Genomic DNA, 19,524 nt, shown 5'->3' on the forward strand with positions numbered 1-19,524 from the left:
TCAACTTTGGCTCCTTTTTATTCAGGAAGCATACACTAATTCTCTATACACTTTTTTTTACATTCCAGAAATAAGCGAAAATAGCAGTTTTAAATATGTTACAAAGTTGGCTTTTGGAATTTAATAAGCTTTTTGAGAGAGGGACCAGCCAACTGACCTTTTCATCAAAGCACCAATGTATCTTCACTCTTTTACCAAGTTCTACCACAGTTGTGGTTGCCTTGGATGTGCCATACATCCAAACCACGTGAAAGCTATAATGGAGAGTTGCTGTGAGTCTCTCTGCAAGGCACCAAGAACAAACAGTTCAAGCTTCCTTTCTTCAGATGGAATCAAACAGTTTTTAAATCCTTTCAATTGCTCTCTCAAGTAGTGCTCTCTCAGCATGAAGACTAGAATTTGTTAAAACCCATATATCACAAGATACAGTAAATCACTTCCAATATTCTGGAAACCACATGGTAGAAGTTATAAATAAATGAACACTAAAATTACTTTAAGAAAGTTTTACATCATTTAGTTGGTAAGGACATGTACAGGTACAACACAATTTACTGTTAAACATTCTATAACTAGCTTCACACAAAGATGAAAATAGATAATACAAAATGATCTGACATTTTCCGTAATTCTGGAATTAAGACTGCAGCTTTATTGGCGTCAAGGTCAACTTTACATATTGTTGCAGATTGCTGTGCTATGCCCTTTCAAATGAGAATTTCTTTCTCAGAGTAAAATTCCACTTGGGGATATATTCTTGCTTGGACAACCCACTAAAATCTGAGGGACACAGCAATATCTATCAAAGACACAAACAGTAACTGCACAATATCATCTTCTGAATTAAGCTAATACAAGTAGACAGAGTTCTTCAGGGTCCAGTATCTAATAAAGCACTATATGAAACGAACAAGGTGAAACATTTTAAGAATGAATATACTCTGCAACCAGAAAATGTAGCATTTCTTTTCTTTGATTCACAAATAGCAGTTTTAGGCATTTAGAAAATAAATTAATAAGATCTCAATTTGCTTGAGGCATAACAAGCTCATAATGCCCCACCTGGCCTTCCTGTTTGAGCTGGTCTAGCAAGTCCTCCTTCCGTCTTTTTCTACCTACCACCAGGTACCTATCATGGCCCACTCCATGGGACTTACTCTTAAGACCATACTTCTGGGCAATCTGATGTATTTGCTTCCGCTCATCATTGGTCAGCTCTGTAGAAAAAGTCAAATCTGTGTGGCTCTCAGAGCGGGCATAGTTTCTGATGATCTGTTCGATATCTCTCTTGGCAATTCTATTTACCCTCTCGACATCAAGACCAAGTCCTTCCCGCTTATGTTGCTCTTTGACTGAGATGGGCTCCCGTATTCCCTCACCAGATTTACCTAAACCACCTCCCGTCCAACCCATCTTTCTCAGCAGCTGATTTCCTATGTTGTCTTCTCTGATTTGCTGTTTGTAAGCCTCCTCTGCTGAGCGGCCCTGAATTTCATTTCTTGAAATCACATCTTCAACAGCTCCTTTCTTCAGGTTGTTAATGACAGTTGGCTGGGTCTTTTTAAGGGTCTTCACAGCTTCCCCAGCAGCTTCATATTTGACCGTTTTCTTCACTCCAACTGCTTCTGCAATTACTTCACTCTCTAGAATCACCTTGCATTTCCACCGGAGGCCTGTCATTCTTTCATAGACATATTCAACTGTCATCCGGTTAAATTGAGCTGTGTCATTTAGCGTGCACACGGGATTTGAAGAATTCTCATAAACGACAAGATCCTTGATATCTTTCTTCTTTCCAGATCCCCTGGGTGAAGAGCCGGTTTGGCATTGTGAACTTTTGACAGAAGGGTAAGTGGGTTGTGTTTTTTGAAGAATTTTCAATGCTTCGTCAGCAGCTGCATGTTTACTTGTTTTCTTGGTTCCATAACCTTCAGCTAAGCAGTGATCTTGCAAAAACACTCGACAACGCCACGTGCGATTCGGCATCATCTCATATTTGTATTCTACTGACATTTTGTTGTATGAGGCAGAATTGTTAAGGATACCAATAGCATCATTTGCATTTTCCGTAAGAACAAAATTGGTCCAGTGTTTGGCTGATGCATTAAAAATTGGTTGCCCAGAAGCATCTTTAGCCAGCACTACCAGCTCTTCTGGTGGTTTCAGAGCTGGAGGAAACTCATATGAAGGCATGCCAATTTGACACACCACAAGGTCCTCTCCAATTGTGTGCTTAAATTTCCGTCGGATAACTCTAACTTCAATACGTTTCTGCAAGAGTTTCACAGCTAGCTCGGTAGCTCGATCCCTGGACCCGTTCTTGCTGCCAGCATAACCTGTAGTTAAGTAGATATTTTGGCATCTAACTTCACAGGCATAACCATCTGTTAGAAGTTTTTTATTTTTGGGGATATCAGCAGGAGGGATTTCTTTTAAAGGAGCATATATATATTCAGGGTTTGTCTTACATGCCTGAATACAGCGAGTTAACATATACGTATAATTAATTTTATCAGATCCAGAAGTCATCTCTGGATTAGAAAGATTCTTCCAGATGGTTGCTGTTAATTTTTCAATAAAATACTGCTTCTCAGCTACAACTGACTCAGGAAATGTCTGTGATGGTGAAGGCTCTGGGGCTGACTGAGAGTTTGCCTGTTGTGATGTGCTGCTTGGGGCAGGGTTCCCACTGTCAAAATACATGTTGGCTGTCACAGGCTGGTCTTTTGTAAAAATAAATCCTGATGAATCACTATACTGAGAATTCCCATCTTGCATGCTGAAAGAGTCTTGAGTATAATCTTGGTAGATGTCTCTTGGCATGCTGGCAAAATGTGTTTGTTCAGTTACCTCTTTTGTTTGAGGACCATAAGGATCTTCCTGTCTTTCATCTTTTGAACTACTAGCTACAAAATGTACAGGCTCAAAACGAGGTCTCGCATGGAATTTGGAACCGGCTTGCTTTTTAGGAGGATTTTGACCTATAGAATGAGTGAAATTTACAATTCATTAAAAAGGGAATATTTCAAAAGAACCAAGCAGGAAAAGAGAACCAACCATCTTATTTGCAAGCTGCATTGTTGGTACAAGATACTTCCCATCACAAAAATGTCAGGTCTTTTTAGGTGAAGGGACTCAAAGATAAATGTAAGATATCCAGCATAAGTAGGGATGCTCCCTGACCTTCCATGTGTAGGGGAAGACACTTGTTGGGAAATATATGCCACTGAATTGAGTGTGCAGGTCACCACCACGCATGACCAGTAGATGCTTTTGCTGTCTAATGAGTTAAGGCACAGGTGAAGTGTACTCTGAGTAAGTGGTTGTTCCAGTACAATCTCGCATCACCTGTGCTGTGAAGCTCACTTCTTATGGACTGCAAAAGGAACAGATGGCTCTAAAGCAACAGGGATGATGACCAGAGGAATTTACAAAGCCTCTCTCTTTTTTTGTAGCAGAAGAGAATGACTCTGTGATGATGCTTTACCTAGTTGTGACTAAAAATAATCACCAAAAGATTCCAAAGGTTTTAACTTCAAAATGTTAGTTCCGGTCTATTCTGCCTGCACAAAAGAGTGTTTGCTCTATTTCATTTCTAGAAGAGACAATGGCTGGAAACTAATGATTTATTAGAGATATTGAATTTAAAGCTGTGGGAGAACTCTCTGTTGAGGCCATACCAGACACTAGGGCTTCCTCCCTCTAACACTGTCTAGTAAAAAACTGGTCTATCTTGGACCCAACCAAGAGGATTTTGCTACTTAGATACTCAAATGATCACAGTAGAAGGTTGTTCTATTAGAGGGAGGTACCATGTGGCATGGACTTCAAGAACAGCATTGTATTGTTACTTCAGTATTCTTAGTTTTCAGTTCTATTTAGCATCCTCAAAGAAAAAAAGAAACGAAACTGAAACGTAAAACTTTTCCATTTGTATAAGACTGAAAGTTATTTAAAATCATATACCATACTGATATAAATTTTTAAAAAAATATTGTTTCTTCAACTCCCACCTTTCAGAAACAAATATACTCACCATCACATGTTGAGAGGTGGCGTTTTTGACCTTTGGACGGTTTGGACAGCATCAGATCATATGAAGGCAGGTCCCCAATATCAATACCTTCAGCCATTTGGAGAATTTTTTCCATCAAGTGTGGACTGTACCTATTTAGATGAATACAATCTAAAGTTAAAACAGATAATGTTGTTTCTAAAGCTTTTTTAAAGCCAATTTTACAATTGTCCCCATAGGACCTTATCAACAGAGTATCTTAGACATAAAACTGAAGAATCTCCCCTAAAAATATTTTATCAATTTTTTTCTATCAAATGAGTAACTATGTTGCTATTATTAGGAATTAAGCTTTTTCAGCATAAGAGAAGATATACAAACATAAAATCAAGAATTTAAATGTGAGTGTAATTAACAGTACTGAATTATATAGGTAAAAGGGGAAATTTTAGGTCATATATGTTGCTAGAATAAAAATTAAAAGATAAAACAGGACTATATAACACAGTGAACCCTATTTTAGACAATGGACTATAATAGTACAAGTTAAGAATATTCTTTCATGAATTATACAAATGTATAACGCTAATAAAAGGTGTTAATAATAGGGTGATACGTGAGAAAAAAATATACCTAATGTAAACTATGGACTATAGTTAACAGTACTAGTTTAATATTCTTTCAACAACTTTAATAAAGGTACCATACTAATGCAAAGTGTCAACAATAGGCGGGATATTGGACAACTGTATTTTATTACATGATTTTTCTGTAAACCTACAACATTTCTAATTAAAAATAATAATAAAATAATAGGCCATATTTTACAGGCCTGTGTAAGTGGTGTTTTAAATGACGTAATCCATGTAAATTGTTTTACACAGTACCCAGAATATCAACTCTCTAAATAATTGCTGGCTACTACTGTTTTAAAAAAAAAAAAGTAAAATTATTTTTAAAAGTGCTATTATCCATTGTAACAAATGTTCCACACCAATGCAAGGTGTTGGTGGTGGGGTAGTATACAGGAATCCAGTATTTTACATGATTGTTCTATAAACCTACAACTTCTCTAATAAAAAACATTTTTTACAAGTGACATTCAGGGAAGTGGACTTGGCCCAATGGATAGGGTGTCTGCCTACCACATGGGAGGTCCGCGGTTCAAACCCCGGGCCTCCTTGACCCATGTGGAGCTGGCCCATGCACAGTGCTCATGCGCGCAAGGAGTGCCAGGCAGGGGTGTCCCCCCCATAGGGGAGCCCCACGCGCAAGGAGTGCGCCCTGTAAGGAGAGCTGCCCAGCGCGAAAGAAAGTGCAGCCTGCCCAAGAATGGCACCGCATACACGGAGAGATGACACAGCAAGATGACATAACAAAAAGAAACACAGGCGGCGGACTTGGCCCAGTGGTTAGGGCGTCCGCCTACCACATGGGAGGTCTGCAGTTCAAACCCCGGGCCTCCTTGACCCGTGTGGAGCTGGCCCATGCACAGTGCTGATGCGCGCAAGGAGTGCCCTGCCACGCAGGGGTGTCCCCCGCGTAGGGGAGCCCCATGTGCAAGGAGTGCGCCCCATAAGGAGAGCCACCCAGCGCAAAATAAAGTGCAGCCTGCCCAAGAATGGCACCGCTGACACACCAAGATGATGCAGGGAAAAGAAACAGATTCCCGTGCCACTGATGACAGCAGAAGCGGACAAAGAAGACGCAGCAAATAGACACAGAGAACAGACAACCGGGGTGGGGAGGGAAAGGGAGAGAAATAAATAAATCTTAAAAAAAAAAAAAAAAAAAAAAGAAAGAAACAGATTTAAACAGATTCCCAGTGCCACTGATAAGGATAGAAGCGGTCACAGAAGAACACACAGCAAATGGACACAGAGAGCAGACAACTGGGGGGGGGGGGGCGGGTAAGGGGAGAGAAAAAAAAAATCTTTAAAAAAAGCCCCAAAGACTTTGGCAATCTGAGGGTGGCTGCAGGCAATCCTTGGTCCTTGGCTTTTCTGTCATGTGACAATGCACATGGCAGCACCTTCTCCTTATTCTTCTGGGTTCACTTGACTTCCAGCATCTGGCTGCTCCCATAGCTTCTCTGCTGTGTCCAATTTCCTCTGCTTATAAGGATTCCAGCCACATCATTCAGTTTGGGCACACCTTAATAACATCTTCAAAGGTCCTATTTACAAATGTGTTCACAGGACCAGGGGTTGGGACCTGAATATGCCTTTTGTGGGGGGCATGATTCAACCCTCAACAGTCCATCCTCTGGACCCCCAAAATACATGTTCTTCCCACATGCAAAATGCACTTATTCTATCACAGCATCCTAAGAGCCTTAAGTCATTTCAGTAAGGATGCTAAGTACAAAGTCTCATCAAAATTGGTTATGGAGGTGGTCCACCCTGGGGCAAGATTCCTCTATCTAATGGACCTATGAAACCTAGAAAACAAGTTATCTGCTTCCAATGTACAATGGTAGGACAGGCAAAGGGTAAACATTCCCTTTCCAGAAAGGAGAAGTTGGAAGGAAAACAGGGGTGATAGGTCCCAAACGAGTTTGAAACCAAGCAGCCACAAACTCCATTAGATTTCAAAGTCTGAAAGTCATCTATGGATTGATGATTTGTCCACTGGGCCTGATGGGACAGCAGCTCCACCCCTTCAACCCACTTGTGCAGTGGCCATGTTCTCCTTGAACACTGGGGTGAAGGCTTCATCCTCTCTGAGCACCAGGATGGTGGCCAGGCTCTCATCTCCTGGCGGTGGCATTCTCCCTGAACAATGGGGCACAATGCCTGTCCCCTCCAAGGGCTGAGGCAAACAGTCTGCCTGCTCCAAGCACAGGTAGAGACCCTCTCTTTCCACACATGTGGGTTAGCCTGCTCTCTTGGCCCGAGGTCCTTTGGGTCCAAACCTTTGCTTCCATGGTCCTGCCCTTGAAGCATTCTTTCTTTAATTTGTCCCTTTCAGTCTAGGCCGACAGTGGTTCCGCTCATACAAATTTTTCAAAAACCTTGTTGGCTGTGCATGCAGTACTATTGGGTCCAACCCATCAGACTTCAACAGAACATTCCACAGATCCTCCCTGGATAACTGCATTGCCAATCCTACCTTGCACTAAAATGGCTGACCAGGAAATGTGTTCAGCCGTATCCTATATTTAGCAAAGGTTTGTTCAGTTAAACCCTCACGTGGAACCATGTCCTTTGGGGACTCACTTCTTGAAAGCTGAGGGAGGTTTCTGATAGAGTTGCTTCTGGTCCCTGACAGACCCACTCCCTGGATAGGCTGAGAATTTTCAAAACCACTAATTTCTGATTCTTTTGTACTTAAGAGTTCAATTCTCAGCTTTCCTCTTGCATTTTACTGTAAGCTGTGAGGAGAAACCAGGCTGTACCTTCCACACTTACAGCTTGGTAATCTCCTCAGCTAAATAGCCAGCCTATTCACCAGTTTCCAATAACATTCATCATTCCCTTCACAGGCCTCATAAGAAATACCTTTAATATCCATATTTTTACTGACAGTCTCTTTGAAGGAATCTAGGCTCTTCCTGTCAAGCACCTCATAATTCTTCCAGCCTTGACCCACTAACAAATTCCAAAGCCATTTCCACAATTTTAGGTATTTGTTATAGCAGTACCCCACTTTCTGGTATCAAACATAGTTTCTTTCCCAGCTACTAAACCACGTAGCAAACAGTGGGTTGGCTTAAACTATGGGAATGTATTGGCTCACGGTTTTGAGGCTAGAAGTCCAAAATCAAGGCATCTGCAAGGTGATGATTTCTACTCAAAGATTATGGTGTTCTGGGGTTGGCTGTCGACCATCTTTGTTTCTTGGCTTTTCTGTCACATGGCAGCGTACATGGCAATGTCTTCTCCTTTCTCCTCCAGGTTCACTTGACTTCCAGCTCTGGCTACTCCCTTTGGCTTCTCCTTTTATGCCCCATTTCCTGCGTTTATAAGGACTTCAGCCAAATTGGATTGAGGTCCACCGTCATTCAGTTTGTGTACAACTTAACTAATAACATCTTTGAAGGTCATATTTACAAATGGGTTCAGGGGTTGGGACCTGTACATGCCTTTTGTGGGGGACATGATTCAATCCTCAATATCATCCAATTGTCCCACCTTATCTAATATACAAAAAGATGATTTTTAATGGACAAGGGCATCTGCCTTAATGAATCTTACATTCTTGGACACAAGACAGGTATGTATATGTGATACATATGAGGAGATCATAAAACATTATAATATACAATGACACCTGGAATATTCAGTAATAGATGCTTATAAAATGTTTAAGATATAGAAAACAGCTTCAGCAGGTTCAAGTAAAAAAAGCTAAGAAGCTGAGGTTTAAATATTAAGCCAAGTTTAGGATTTCCAATTCTAAAATTATTTATTCTAAACTCTTAATGTCCTAAGTGAATAATATACAACCAGATTATTGATAAATCTTGCAAAACCTCCCACCTATACTTAATCAGCTGGTGACTATACACTAACTACCATGTAAAGTTAGTTTCACAACAGGAACCCAGCCAGCCTCTACCTTTCAAACACTAGTCTCATATCTATGAGGGACAGAAAAGACAAATAATCAAGGTAGCAAAACTGGTTTCATTTTAAGATACATTTTCCCTATTAATTAATGTGTCATCAAAGACAAACAGGCCAGGATTCTGGTTCTGCTCCTATTTATTGAGAATGATTGGAAAGCAGAAGGTTCCACTTAACCAAACATCCTTCATTATACACCACCTACGATTTTTAAGGTAAAACTTGCATAGTTCCCTAGAAGTTTGTATGAACAATTATTTAAGTGCTGTAGTTGTAGTTGATCAGAAGACTGTACTAGTTTTTCATTAGCCATAAGATATATATTAGGAACTGCTTGCAGAAAAAAAAATTCTCGATAGGTCGTTTACTTGTATGAAACACAAGTGAAAAGGCGAAGAGAAACAATTTTAGCTATTTGGGCTTCCTGGATGCCTGGACTATGAAGGGAAAAAGTGATCAAAAAGCAGAGTGGAAAATACTGCTTTGTCTTGTGCTATCAAGCAGTGGTCCTCACAGTTTTGTTCCCAGGCCAGCAATATCAGCATCACCTGGGTACTTAGTCCCACCCTCAGCCCTACTAATCAGAAGCCCTGGGAGTATTGAGTCCAGTCCTCCATATTAACATGCCTTATAGGTGATTCTGCTGCTTGCTTAAGTTTGAGAACCACTGTTAGTCTTAAGGAGATATTCAAATTGTTTCAGGGAAATTGCCAGCATCACCAAAAGGGATCAAACATGGTTTGCCTCCAAGCACATTTCTGTCTTGGTTTTATGATCAAGGAATTTTCAAAGATAGCCTTGGTCCAGGAGTTATTTCAGCCTCAGCTACAATGGAACACAGAAAGTCCTGCCAGAGGGGGAAAAAAGTGCAGAGAGTTCCCTTTTTGCTACTGCTCACAACCTGTTCCAAAAGTGAGTGATGAACCTTGAACAACAAATTAGCAATTTAAGTTTAGAAAGGGATAAACATGTATTCTGCAGTTTTCTTGAGAGAAAATAAGAATATAGAAAACAAGAGCTCTGCCAAAGTCAATACCAACAAGTACTGCAATATAGATCTTTACCAACCTGAAGACAACAGCTATCATAAAGCCTGCCTAAAGTGGAAGACTGTACTTGGACCCTAGCTTCCAAGGTTCTTTATTGTCCCTTCCCTTTCTCCTATATTTAAATGGTCAGATATAATGCAAGCCTTACTTTTCAGTTAAACTATTTGATAATGTTATGGCAATTCTGTATCTCCGGACCTGGCTTAACTACAATTAACATGATAACTACAGTATACATACTATACATATCGGCACACAGAGAAAAAACACTGTGGATGCTTGAGCTACTAACACTGACTACCAATGGCCTGATTTGTATTTCTTAATGCCCTGATTATGTGCAAGGCTGCTATCCTTGGAATGAAATCCTGAAATAACTGATGTGGTCTGTGTCAGTTAATTGATTTCACTCCTGGTTCATCCTTCTCAAATGTGGCAGCTGTGTCTCAATGGAAAGAACAGCAATCTTGACAGCAGAGACCCCGGCTAGAGCCCCAAGTGTGGGACCTTGGGCAAGTCACTTAACTTCCTGGCCTCCATTTCAGCTTTAGCTGAAAAAAATGAGATACCACCTAATTCCCAAGGTTACTGTATTAAATGGAATCATAAATATTTTACATGCTTTGTACATTATAAAGCTATACATTCATTCAATCCACACACACTTATTGAGCAGTCATTATGCAATAGGAACTCTCCTAGGCATTGAGGATAAAAGTGATCAAGAAAGCAAAAGCGCTTGCCCTTCTAGTGGGAAAGTAAGATCTATTATTTAACAAGAAGATGGCTATTCCCCTCCTTGTAAATTTATTAGTATTATTTTTTAGGATTCAGATTCCTCATGACCTTCTGTGATAGTAAGGAGGCCTATGATTACAGGATAAAGGCACCTTTTCAACTACAAGAACAATACTGTTGAACTTAGGTCAATTAAGTTTATCTGACTTGATTAATTACTAGCCTTCCCCAGTTGCAACCAATTCCTCCAGTGAAACTCCTTCTCTCTGGAGGTAGAAATTATGCTCACCCAAATTTTAGAAAAATAAATATTTGCAATGAGAGCAAAGCCAAGGATCACAATGAATGCCATGTTCAATAATTAAGGGAAGGAATGGACAGTTCTATTTTTTTTTTGCATCTGTTACAGTCATTCCTGGAACTGAATTAGCTGAATTTGATCTGATCCTTTTCCAGAATTTCTCATCCTTCCTTATATTAAAAAAAACAAAACAAAACAAAACTCACTGTGAGGCAGGAGTGTCAAAAAAAGCAGCCTCCCCAGTCTATCAAAAGAATGAGGAGTCTAGTATAGAGCCGATTTTGGGGTTTCTGAAGGACAGAGGTCCACGTAGCCTGTTTTTTAAAAAATAAAAAAAAAAATGCGTTGGAATCACACTGCAGTCTCCATTGAATGCAAAGAGCTTTCAAAGAGGCCTGTTCTGAATGCACCAGGTTCTAAGAAAGAAAAACAAAAACAGAACAACAACCAAAAAACCACACAGCACTCTAAAACCTCACCCAGAGGCCAAGTGCTCATTCTTCTTATTCTATTTAGGGTAAAGGAGGGCAATCCAGTTTTACAGTAGATACATCCATTTCTTTGTTTGAGTACAGACACAATATGCGCAAATCTACAAGCAACGCGGACCCTGCGGTGGCGGCTAAGAGACCTCACACAACCGCCTCCCCAGAAGACAGTTAGACCCAGCTGGGGGGCTGTAAGTAGAGGGTGATGTTTTATTTAAAGGGAACGGAAGGAGAAAGTGGTCAGAAAGAGACTAGGACTAGAGCTGCAGGGTCCCCTCCCCTCCCCGCCGCAAGGCCCTTGCAGCCCCGACCGTGGCATATTCTTTGCGGATACCGCATCCTTGGAAAGCCCTGCGCAGGTCTGGGGTTCTGCTGTTCATCATCTCCCCCGCCCTCCTCCTCCTCCTCCTCCTCCTCTTTCTCCTCCTCTTCCTTCTCCTCCACCACCACCACCACCACCAGGACCACCTCTCAATAACCCTCTTCCAGGCGCTGCCTTATCGCCATCTCTGGTCCTGGAGGGGCTGCTCCCGCGATCCCCACAACCCCCCAGCTGTTATGTCACCCCTTGCCCACCTTCGTCGGACCCTTCACCCTCCACCCCCCAGCCCAACAGAGCCCTCCGATATCCTCCAGCACCCACAAATCTCCAGCCTCCATGCCCTCATCCTCATCCCGTCCGGACCCTGACCCCACCCCGTCCCCGTCCCGACCCCGCTCCCCATCCCTTCCTCACCTGCAGCCCAGGAAAACGTGGTTGGTCCAGGCGGCGGAAAGTGCGAGGAGCTGGTCGAGGGCAGCCCCGGGGTAGCTGTGCAGGTGCCGGCAGATGAAACTGCGCCGCAGAGCCCACTGCCAGTCGCTTTCGTGGCTATAGCGCCACTGCTCCAGCACGGGCTCGGGCGGGGGCGGCGGGAGGGGCGGCAGCGGCGGAGGCGGGAGGGGCGGCAGCGGCGGCGGCGACAGGAAGTCGCCCCCCAACAGCAGACGTCCGCCAGCCATCTTCTCCGCCCCCAAGCAGGGACCCCAGGGACGAAGCCGACTGCGGACAGCCGCGGGGCCGGCTGGCGGGCGAGCCGGAGCGGGGATCCTGGAGGATGGGCCGGGTGAGGAGGGGCGCGCCGAGGTGCAAAGATCAACTCTGGGGGGACTGGAGTGTGTGCGTAGGGGCGACCGTTTAAAGGAAAAGGCGAGCACGAGCTCACGTTCCGATGCCGGGACGCACGCCGGCTGCACTCCTCCACGAGTTGGAGGAGGGCTCCCGCTGCATACACAGGCGCGCCGGGCAGGCCGAGCCAGGCTCCGCTCTCCGCACCTCCACTGGCCCTCAGACCCGTGCACTGCGCGGGGAGAGGGGAGGAAAAAAAAAAACCCAAAAAGAAACCCACAAACCAGCACTCTCTGCTCCCCCTCTTCTGGGCTCTAGCCTACCTACCCCGCGTGCCACCCCGAGGTTGTGAGGCCACGGCGCGTGCGCGGCTGCTGTTTCCGAACTTCGAAATCCCGTCAAAGACTCTCGCGGGACTTAACGATTTTCCCTCCTATGACAACCGGTACAGTCCTTTGACGCACAGTGGTGACAAACTGAGGGCGGGGACTTCGGAAAGAATTTTAGGAAGATTCAGTCAGGTTCGGGAAAATGGTTCCGTTGAATCCCTGGAAGGCGCCCTTCGATGATTGTTGGGAGCGAATGATTTCGCCTGATGCTGCCGCTGATTTTCTGAACGGCATGGCAGTGATACCGCGTCCTTTGGGAGGGACTTCGTTTGCAATTGATTTTACACTCTTTTTTCTTCATATGAGCTCTCCGAGGCGCCTTTTCTTCAGAGGATAGCTTGTAAAGCTCTGTGCACCATGCGTCATTAACTTTGTATCTTATTGCGAAAACAGAGGAAAAGCGGAACGCTTGCAGGAAAAAGCATCCACAGTGCTGCTTCCCAAGTCAACCACTTTTGTCGATCTGTACTCCACTCCAATTGCTGACAAACACAGACACAATTGTTACATAGTTCCATCACGATTGCAAATAAGTTTGTGTTTCATGTAGCATTTTGAAACGTGCAAAATACCAAAGGGACCCAAGGAAGAGAATTAAGAGTTTGTACAGTAGCAAACGGCTAACTTATCTCTGTAGCCAAACGCCACCCCTGGATCTGCTCCAGTCAGCTCCCTCAACCTGCGCTATTGACGTACTTAATAAGTAAGTGTCTGTCGGAGGGAATTTACACAGCACCTACTGTGTGTATTCAATATAGTAGGATAAGACAAACAGGGTTTTCTCTGTTGTCCTACAACTGATTACAGTCTCCACGAAGAGAAGCACTGAATCAAAGGACACGATACTAGGAAGGGACCGCAGAGATTATAAATTCAAGCCATCATTGTAGGAGTGAGAAAAATTAGGCCAGAGAGGTGAAGTGACTTGGTTATGGCTGTAGATAGTAGCAAAGCTGAGATCAGAGTCAAGGTCACCTGACTCCCCATCCAGTGTTTCCCCAGTCACTGCCACTGCGTCGCCCTCTTACTTTCCTCACAGCATGTATTGCCTTTTGAATTTGTTTACAGTTGGAATGTAAGTTCCATGAGTGTCGGGATCCCATTTGTCTCACTTTTAGCACCTACACCTGGCTCCTGTAGGCACTCCATAAATATTTTTTGAACTTTAAATGAAAGGTTAAATGAATGCAGGCTCTTCCAGTTGTCCTATATGTTGTAAAATTCTTTTTTTTTTTGAGCCTACGTTTTAAGCTGATTCATTATTTTATGATTGCACTGATTTCAGCCTAAGTTGCCAACCTTCATCAACACCAGCTTGTTAATTAATACCCATCTTTCCTAGAAAAAGATCTGAAAAAATGAAAACTACTCCCTCTCAGCTTGGATTAAAACTTTTCCAGCATATAGGGACAAATCATTGCAATGTGACTTTTTAACTTGGATTACAAGGTGGAAGGCAATGAAATGGATGTAAGAGGCCATCTGCACTGCAACAGCCATAACTGTATTCCATTTGTAATAAACAGTTTCATCTCTAGAAGACAAAACAGAACAAAAATCTACATGATCCTCCATGACCTTCTTTCCATGGTAATCTTTCTGGGTTAAGAAGGGGCTCAGCCAGTGTATCTCAGCCCATCGTTTTCTCACAAGCCACAGATGGTTTCTCAGTGAGCAGGAATTGGAACCCTCAAGCAGAAGTAGATTATCAAAATGATGATTAAAGTGAGCTGTGGGAGGGAGCAATGATAAAAGCAGCCATTGCAATCCTAAGAAAAGCCAGAAACCTCCAGTAATCATCCATTCTCCTTCCTTCCATCACCTTTCTTCAATCTGACACAGGATCCTGCTACTGCCTTTACACTCTAAACATACACACATACAAACACCTGACTGCTCCAAGCTTCCTTCCCTGCCTTTTCCTATGGGGAAGTCAATGAGTAAAGAAAAAAAGGGAAAACCAGAGCCTGGCTAAGTGTTACTCCCATTAACTATACCAGAAATAAGATCACCAAAAGTTCTTGACCAGAGTATTCAGCACACAATATGTTCTTGAGGAACTAATGGATTAAAAGCAATAGCTAGGAACTCTTATTGGCCAAATCTGAGATAATTTAAGCAGCAAAATAATTAAGGTCAGTAATGAATTACAAATCATGAAAGAATACAGGAATCCATAAGCCCACACCGATACTAAGTAGATGAATAAAGAAAATAAATGAGAGAAAAGGGAGGGCATTTGCTTACAGCAGAATACCTTCTGCTGACTGGTAAATGTGAAAGACATGCTGGTGTTGGAAAAATCATTATTTTGCAGATAGGTTTAGATAAGCATTATTAATAAATACTAAATTTAGGGGGGCATTTTGATGGGAGTAGGATATTTGCATGGACTTGCAGTTTCTCCCTACAGACTGCTTATTAGTAGCAAGGAAGAAAAAAAAACAACCAACCCTGTAATTCTACAGGGGAGAAATTGAGCAACACCTTTACCCAAAATAGGAACACTTTTTTTTTATTTTAAAGAAATGGACCTCAAAAAATCAATCTCATAAAACAAAGGCTGCTTCATGTTAAAGGGAACTAAAGAGGATACGATATATGCTACTAGACTGGATCCTATATTACAATAAAAAAATGTTATAAAGGCTATTATTCAATAAAATACTATAATAATGTTAGGCTTCCTGAAGTTGATAACTGTCTGTGGTTATGTACTTATTGTTAGGAAATACAGACAAATATTTAGCGGGCAGCAAATGATAAAGCAAATGGGAGAAAATGTTAACAATTGTTTAATATGGGTCAAGAGCATATGGGGATACTTTGTATTATTCTTGTATCTTGTAATGGAGTTTGAAGATTAACATTTGAAAAACACAAGAGGTCCTTACATTGGTAAAGACCAATCTAGCTACCTCTTGATCACATTTTGGTGTGTGTCCAGCACTTTCCTGGGCCCTCCAGAGGGATAGAAATGGGGATGATCCTACCTTTAGGAAGTTTAATATCTCTGGAAAAGGGAAGTCACCCACACGAGGAGCTGAGATTATAAATGTTCAGATAGGAAATTTGGAAAATGGAGAAGTGATCAGGATAGGTAGATGGCATCAGGAAAGGCTGCAAGGGGAAGGCAGGGCCTGAGCCTTGAGGGCAGGATTTAAATCAACAGGATATTTTAGAACAAAGTCAACAAATAGCTTGAGGTAACTCTGGAAGCTGTCTGTGGAGAGACTGAACAGACTGGAAGAGAAAATGGATTGGAAAATATGATTGAGTAGATAAGATGAAGTCAAGGGCAGGGTTTAACTCGATGTCATGCAAAAGTATCCTCCATAGCATAGGGCACTGGGCCAAACCCACAGGACGGGCTCAAAATACTCTGTTATCTTTTGCTTAAGGCCCACCCAAAACTAAGATAAGGAGTTTATCCCCAATCCTAGATGTAATAGAGAATTGTTAATATTTTTTGTACGTATGGAAACAGAGAGTTGTTAATATTTTTTGTATGTATGGAAACCAGGGCACAGATGTTCTAAAGCCAAGCCAAACAAGCTAAGAGGTAAGAGGCAGTGCTGGACTTGAATGCTACTGGAAGGTCCAGGTGACAAAACCACTGTAAAGAAATAAGTAGAAATGGTGAAAGCACATCATAGTGTTTGTAACTAGAAGTGCTATTATATGGGTATGACAGTGGTTGAAAGGGAAAGTCTAAGGTCATGTACATTACTAGAAGGAAAGCTGAAAAATGTAACATGGGACTGTATAAGATAAGATAGACACAAAGTACTAACATACTGCTTGACCTTATCTATAAAAAATATAAATACAAATAAACTAGAGACACAGAAACAATAGCAGCTATGTGTGGTAGGGGAAGCATGGAGAGATTAAGAGGTGATGAGTATTTTTGTCTGTTTTATTATTATTATTGAAATAATGAAAATGCTCTAATAATGATTGAAGTGATGAATGCACAACTATGTGATTATACCAGATGCTAATGATTGTATACTTCGGCTGGATTGTATGCTTTACTAATATGTATTCAATAAAACTGATTTGATTTTTAAAAATCACTGTAAGGTACTACTGTCTTAATGCATCTCTTGCAACGGATGTCTGCATTTTCAAAGATGGTCTTGAAGGAAATCCTCCTTTTTAGCAAAGGAATGAATCTCCTTTAAAGGGGGCATTTCAGATACCACCCCATCTGGCTGGGGCTTTTGTTTGGGACTGGAAGTCCTATCCAGAAGACCTTTCAAAATATACATGTAGGGAATGTCTGCTAATAATACCTACCTCATAGGATTGTTACCAAGATTAAATGAGTTCAACAAGTTCCTGGTAAACTCCTAGCCATCCTTCCAGGTTCAGCTTCAATATCACCTCCCCTGTGAAACCTCCTTGTCACCACCTTCCCCGTTCTTACTAAATTCAGAGATGATGCTACCTCCTCTGTGCTACCTTTGCGCATTGCACACACACATCTCCTTCATTTATTCTTTGATCCACAGTCACTGTGACTACTATGTATCAGCCCTGTATCTGGAAAGAAATGACAAACATCAGAGGCCCCTGCTCTTAAAGAACAGAAAATAAGGAAGCAGGCGCAGAAACCAAACAGCGTAGTGAAGTTTGAGTCTCTGACAGATGTATGTCTTGGGAACTACAGTGGGGCCACAAAGAAGGGAGGGCAGATCTTCCTAAAAAAAAAAATTAAGAAAACCTGATATTTCTATCATAATACCGTTTTCTTGCCTATCTCCCCATTTGACTATGAAGTCCTCTGAGGCAGGGCCAACAAATGCAGTAGGCGTAGTAGGCACAGACACTCATGTTGTGCTCGTGGTACTTCTAGGGGCCAATGAAACTGTTTTCATTTTATTTTAAAATCTGAAGGAAAGATGAAAATAATAACAACTAATGTTTAATAATGAATTCAGCCAGGATTCTATCCATCTTTATAATAATACCATTGCAAAATATCATTTTAAAATATATATCATTTTTCTAGTGTAGGAAGTGGCCCATGGAAGTCAGAAAGCTGCCTACTTAGAGGGTCAGGATTATTTCACTTGTCTCAGAATCCCCTAATTCTCAAATAGTAAATGATGGTTGGATGGATGGATAGATGGAGAAGGTTGAATGATGTCCTATTTGTATTCCAAGGGCACCACTTTGTTTGTTTGTTTGAGGAGGTACCAGAGATCGAACCCGGGACCTTGTGTGCAGGAAGCAGGCGCTCAACCACTGAGCTACACCCACTGCCTGAGCGCCACTTTTATTTGCGTAACAGGTGCCTTGCATTTCAGTCAGACAAAGGGAGGATACTGCTTAACCTAAGTGTGTACAACTGGAGCCTGGGTGGTGTGGGCTTTTTAGTAGCCTGGTTTTGTATTCAGGAGCAGTTGGTATTCTCACCAGTTCAGCAACTCCCCACCCCAGGTGCAGGCTCTAGTATCACAGCAGCTTCCCACCCCCACCTGCAATGCTCTAGTCAACTCTGCAAGTTTTAGTAAATTCAAACCCATTTTTTCCCCTACTAACTTGCATCAAAACTTCAGCCATTCTGATTTCTTTGGAGAGGCCAGTAGCTTCTAATACCTTTAAGCTTAATGATACATAAAAGAGCAGAGATGCATGTGAGGCAGGGTTGGAAATTCTGGCCACAGGCCAAATCTGGTACCATCACCTGTATTTGTATGAACCTTATGCTGAGAATGTTCTGTGGTTTACCTTTTTTAATGGTTGAACAAAAGTCGAAAGACTATTTCAATACACGTGAAAACTAAATGAAATTTAAATTTCAGTGACCAGAAATAAAGTTTTATGAAAACACAGCTATGCTCATCCTTTTATGTATTATCTACATCTGCTTTTGCTCCCTGACCTTAGCTGAAGAGTTGCAGAAATCATGTGGCCTGCAAAGCCTGAAATATTTATCAGCTGGTCCTTTACAGAAAAAGTTTGCTAATCCCTGGTCTAGAGCAATGGTTCTCAACAGGGAGTGATTTTGCTCTCCAAAGGACATTTTGGCTTGTCACAACTGGGGCTGGGGGTGGGTAGGGGAGGAGAGTACTATTGACTCCTAGTGGGTAGGGCCAGGGATGCTGCTAAAACATCCTATGATGCACAGGACAGCACTGCACCACAAAGAATGATCTTTTCCTAAATGTCAGTAGTGCCTTAGAGATGACTACTTCTGGTAAAAGGGAAACTCCAACCTTAATAAGGGCTGTTTAATGAACACCCTAGTCTTTAAGTTATATTCACCCATGTAGCTTTCACAATGACCCTACAAGGTTACTGATATTCTCCTCTTACAGAGAAGCTGCTAACACAACTGGCCTCACAGCACACAAGACTGTATTTTTCCACCCCCCACCCCCCATTCTGTTTCTGCTCAGTGATGTAACATGTAATCCTTGTCTCGCTCAACTGCCCCCTAGCGTGCAAATTGTACAAAGGCAGGCCAATGTATCCTGTGTTCCCTCAGAGGCCTCTGAATGTAGAAGCTATGGGCCACTGGTCCTGGCTTCAGCATCTGGCCATTAGGAAAACAAAGTTGAGAAAAGGAAACCCCACTTTGACAACAACCAGAATTATGAAAACTGACCACTTTCCTTTTTGTCCACTCTAATGTTTGGGCAGGGGGCTTCCTTCCCCCAAGGACCCAGGACACAAAATACTACTTGCCACCTGTAGAATGCTTTTTGGGTCATAAAGAACAGTCATATCTGTGGATTCTAGAGATGTTCAAAGCACAGGTTTAAATGAGAGAAGATACATCACAGAGCTACTTCTTTTCCTTCTGGAAATTAAAACTTACCTGAATCTCACTCTGCAGGGCCTGACACTCCATGTC

General features: G+C 42.2%; 1 protein-coding gene across 2 annotated transcripts; it reads right to left on the reverse strand.

The window, feature by feature from the left end:
- On the reverse strand, positions 1-16,726 carry NKRF (NFKB repressing factor). 2 transcript variants are annotated; one of them, XM_004482779.5, is made up of 4 exons: positions 11,896-12,053; positions 10,878-10,985; positions 4,037-4,167; positions 1-2,981 (listed from the first exon to the last, which is right to left on the reverse strand). In XM_004482779.5, the coding sequence occupies exons 3-4, from the start codon at positions 4,149-4,151 to the stop codon at positions 1,024-1,026; spliced, it is 2,073 nt and encodes a 690-aa protein (XP_004482836.1). In that variant the 5' UTR covers positions 4,152-4,167; positions 10,878-10,985; positions 11,896-12,053; the 3' UTR covers positions 1-1,023. The 2 variants fall into 2 exon arrangements, with proteins under 2 accessions (XP_004482836.1, XP_004482835.1); XM_004482778.5 differs by lacking the exon at positions 10,878-10,985 and having other exon boundaries at positions 11,896-16,726.
- Between the last annotated feature and the right edge of the window lie 2,798 nt (positions 16,727-19,524).

This window comes from Dasypus novemcinctus, chromosome X (genome assembly GCF_030445035.2).
Source record: "Dasypus novemcinctus isolate mDasNov1 chromosome X, mDasNov1.1.hap2, whole genome shotgun sequence".
Lineage (NCBI taxonomy): Eukaryota > Metazoa > Chordata > Mammalia > Cingulata > Dasypodidae > Dasypus > Dasypus novemcinctus.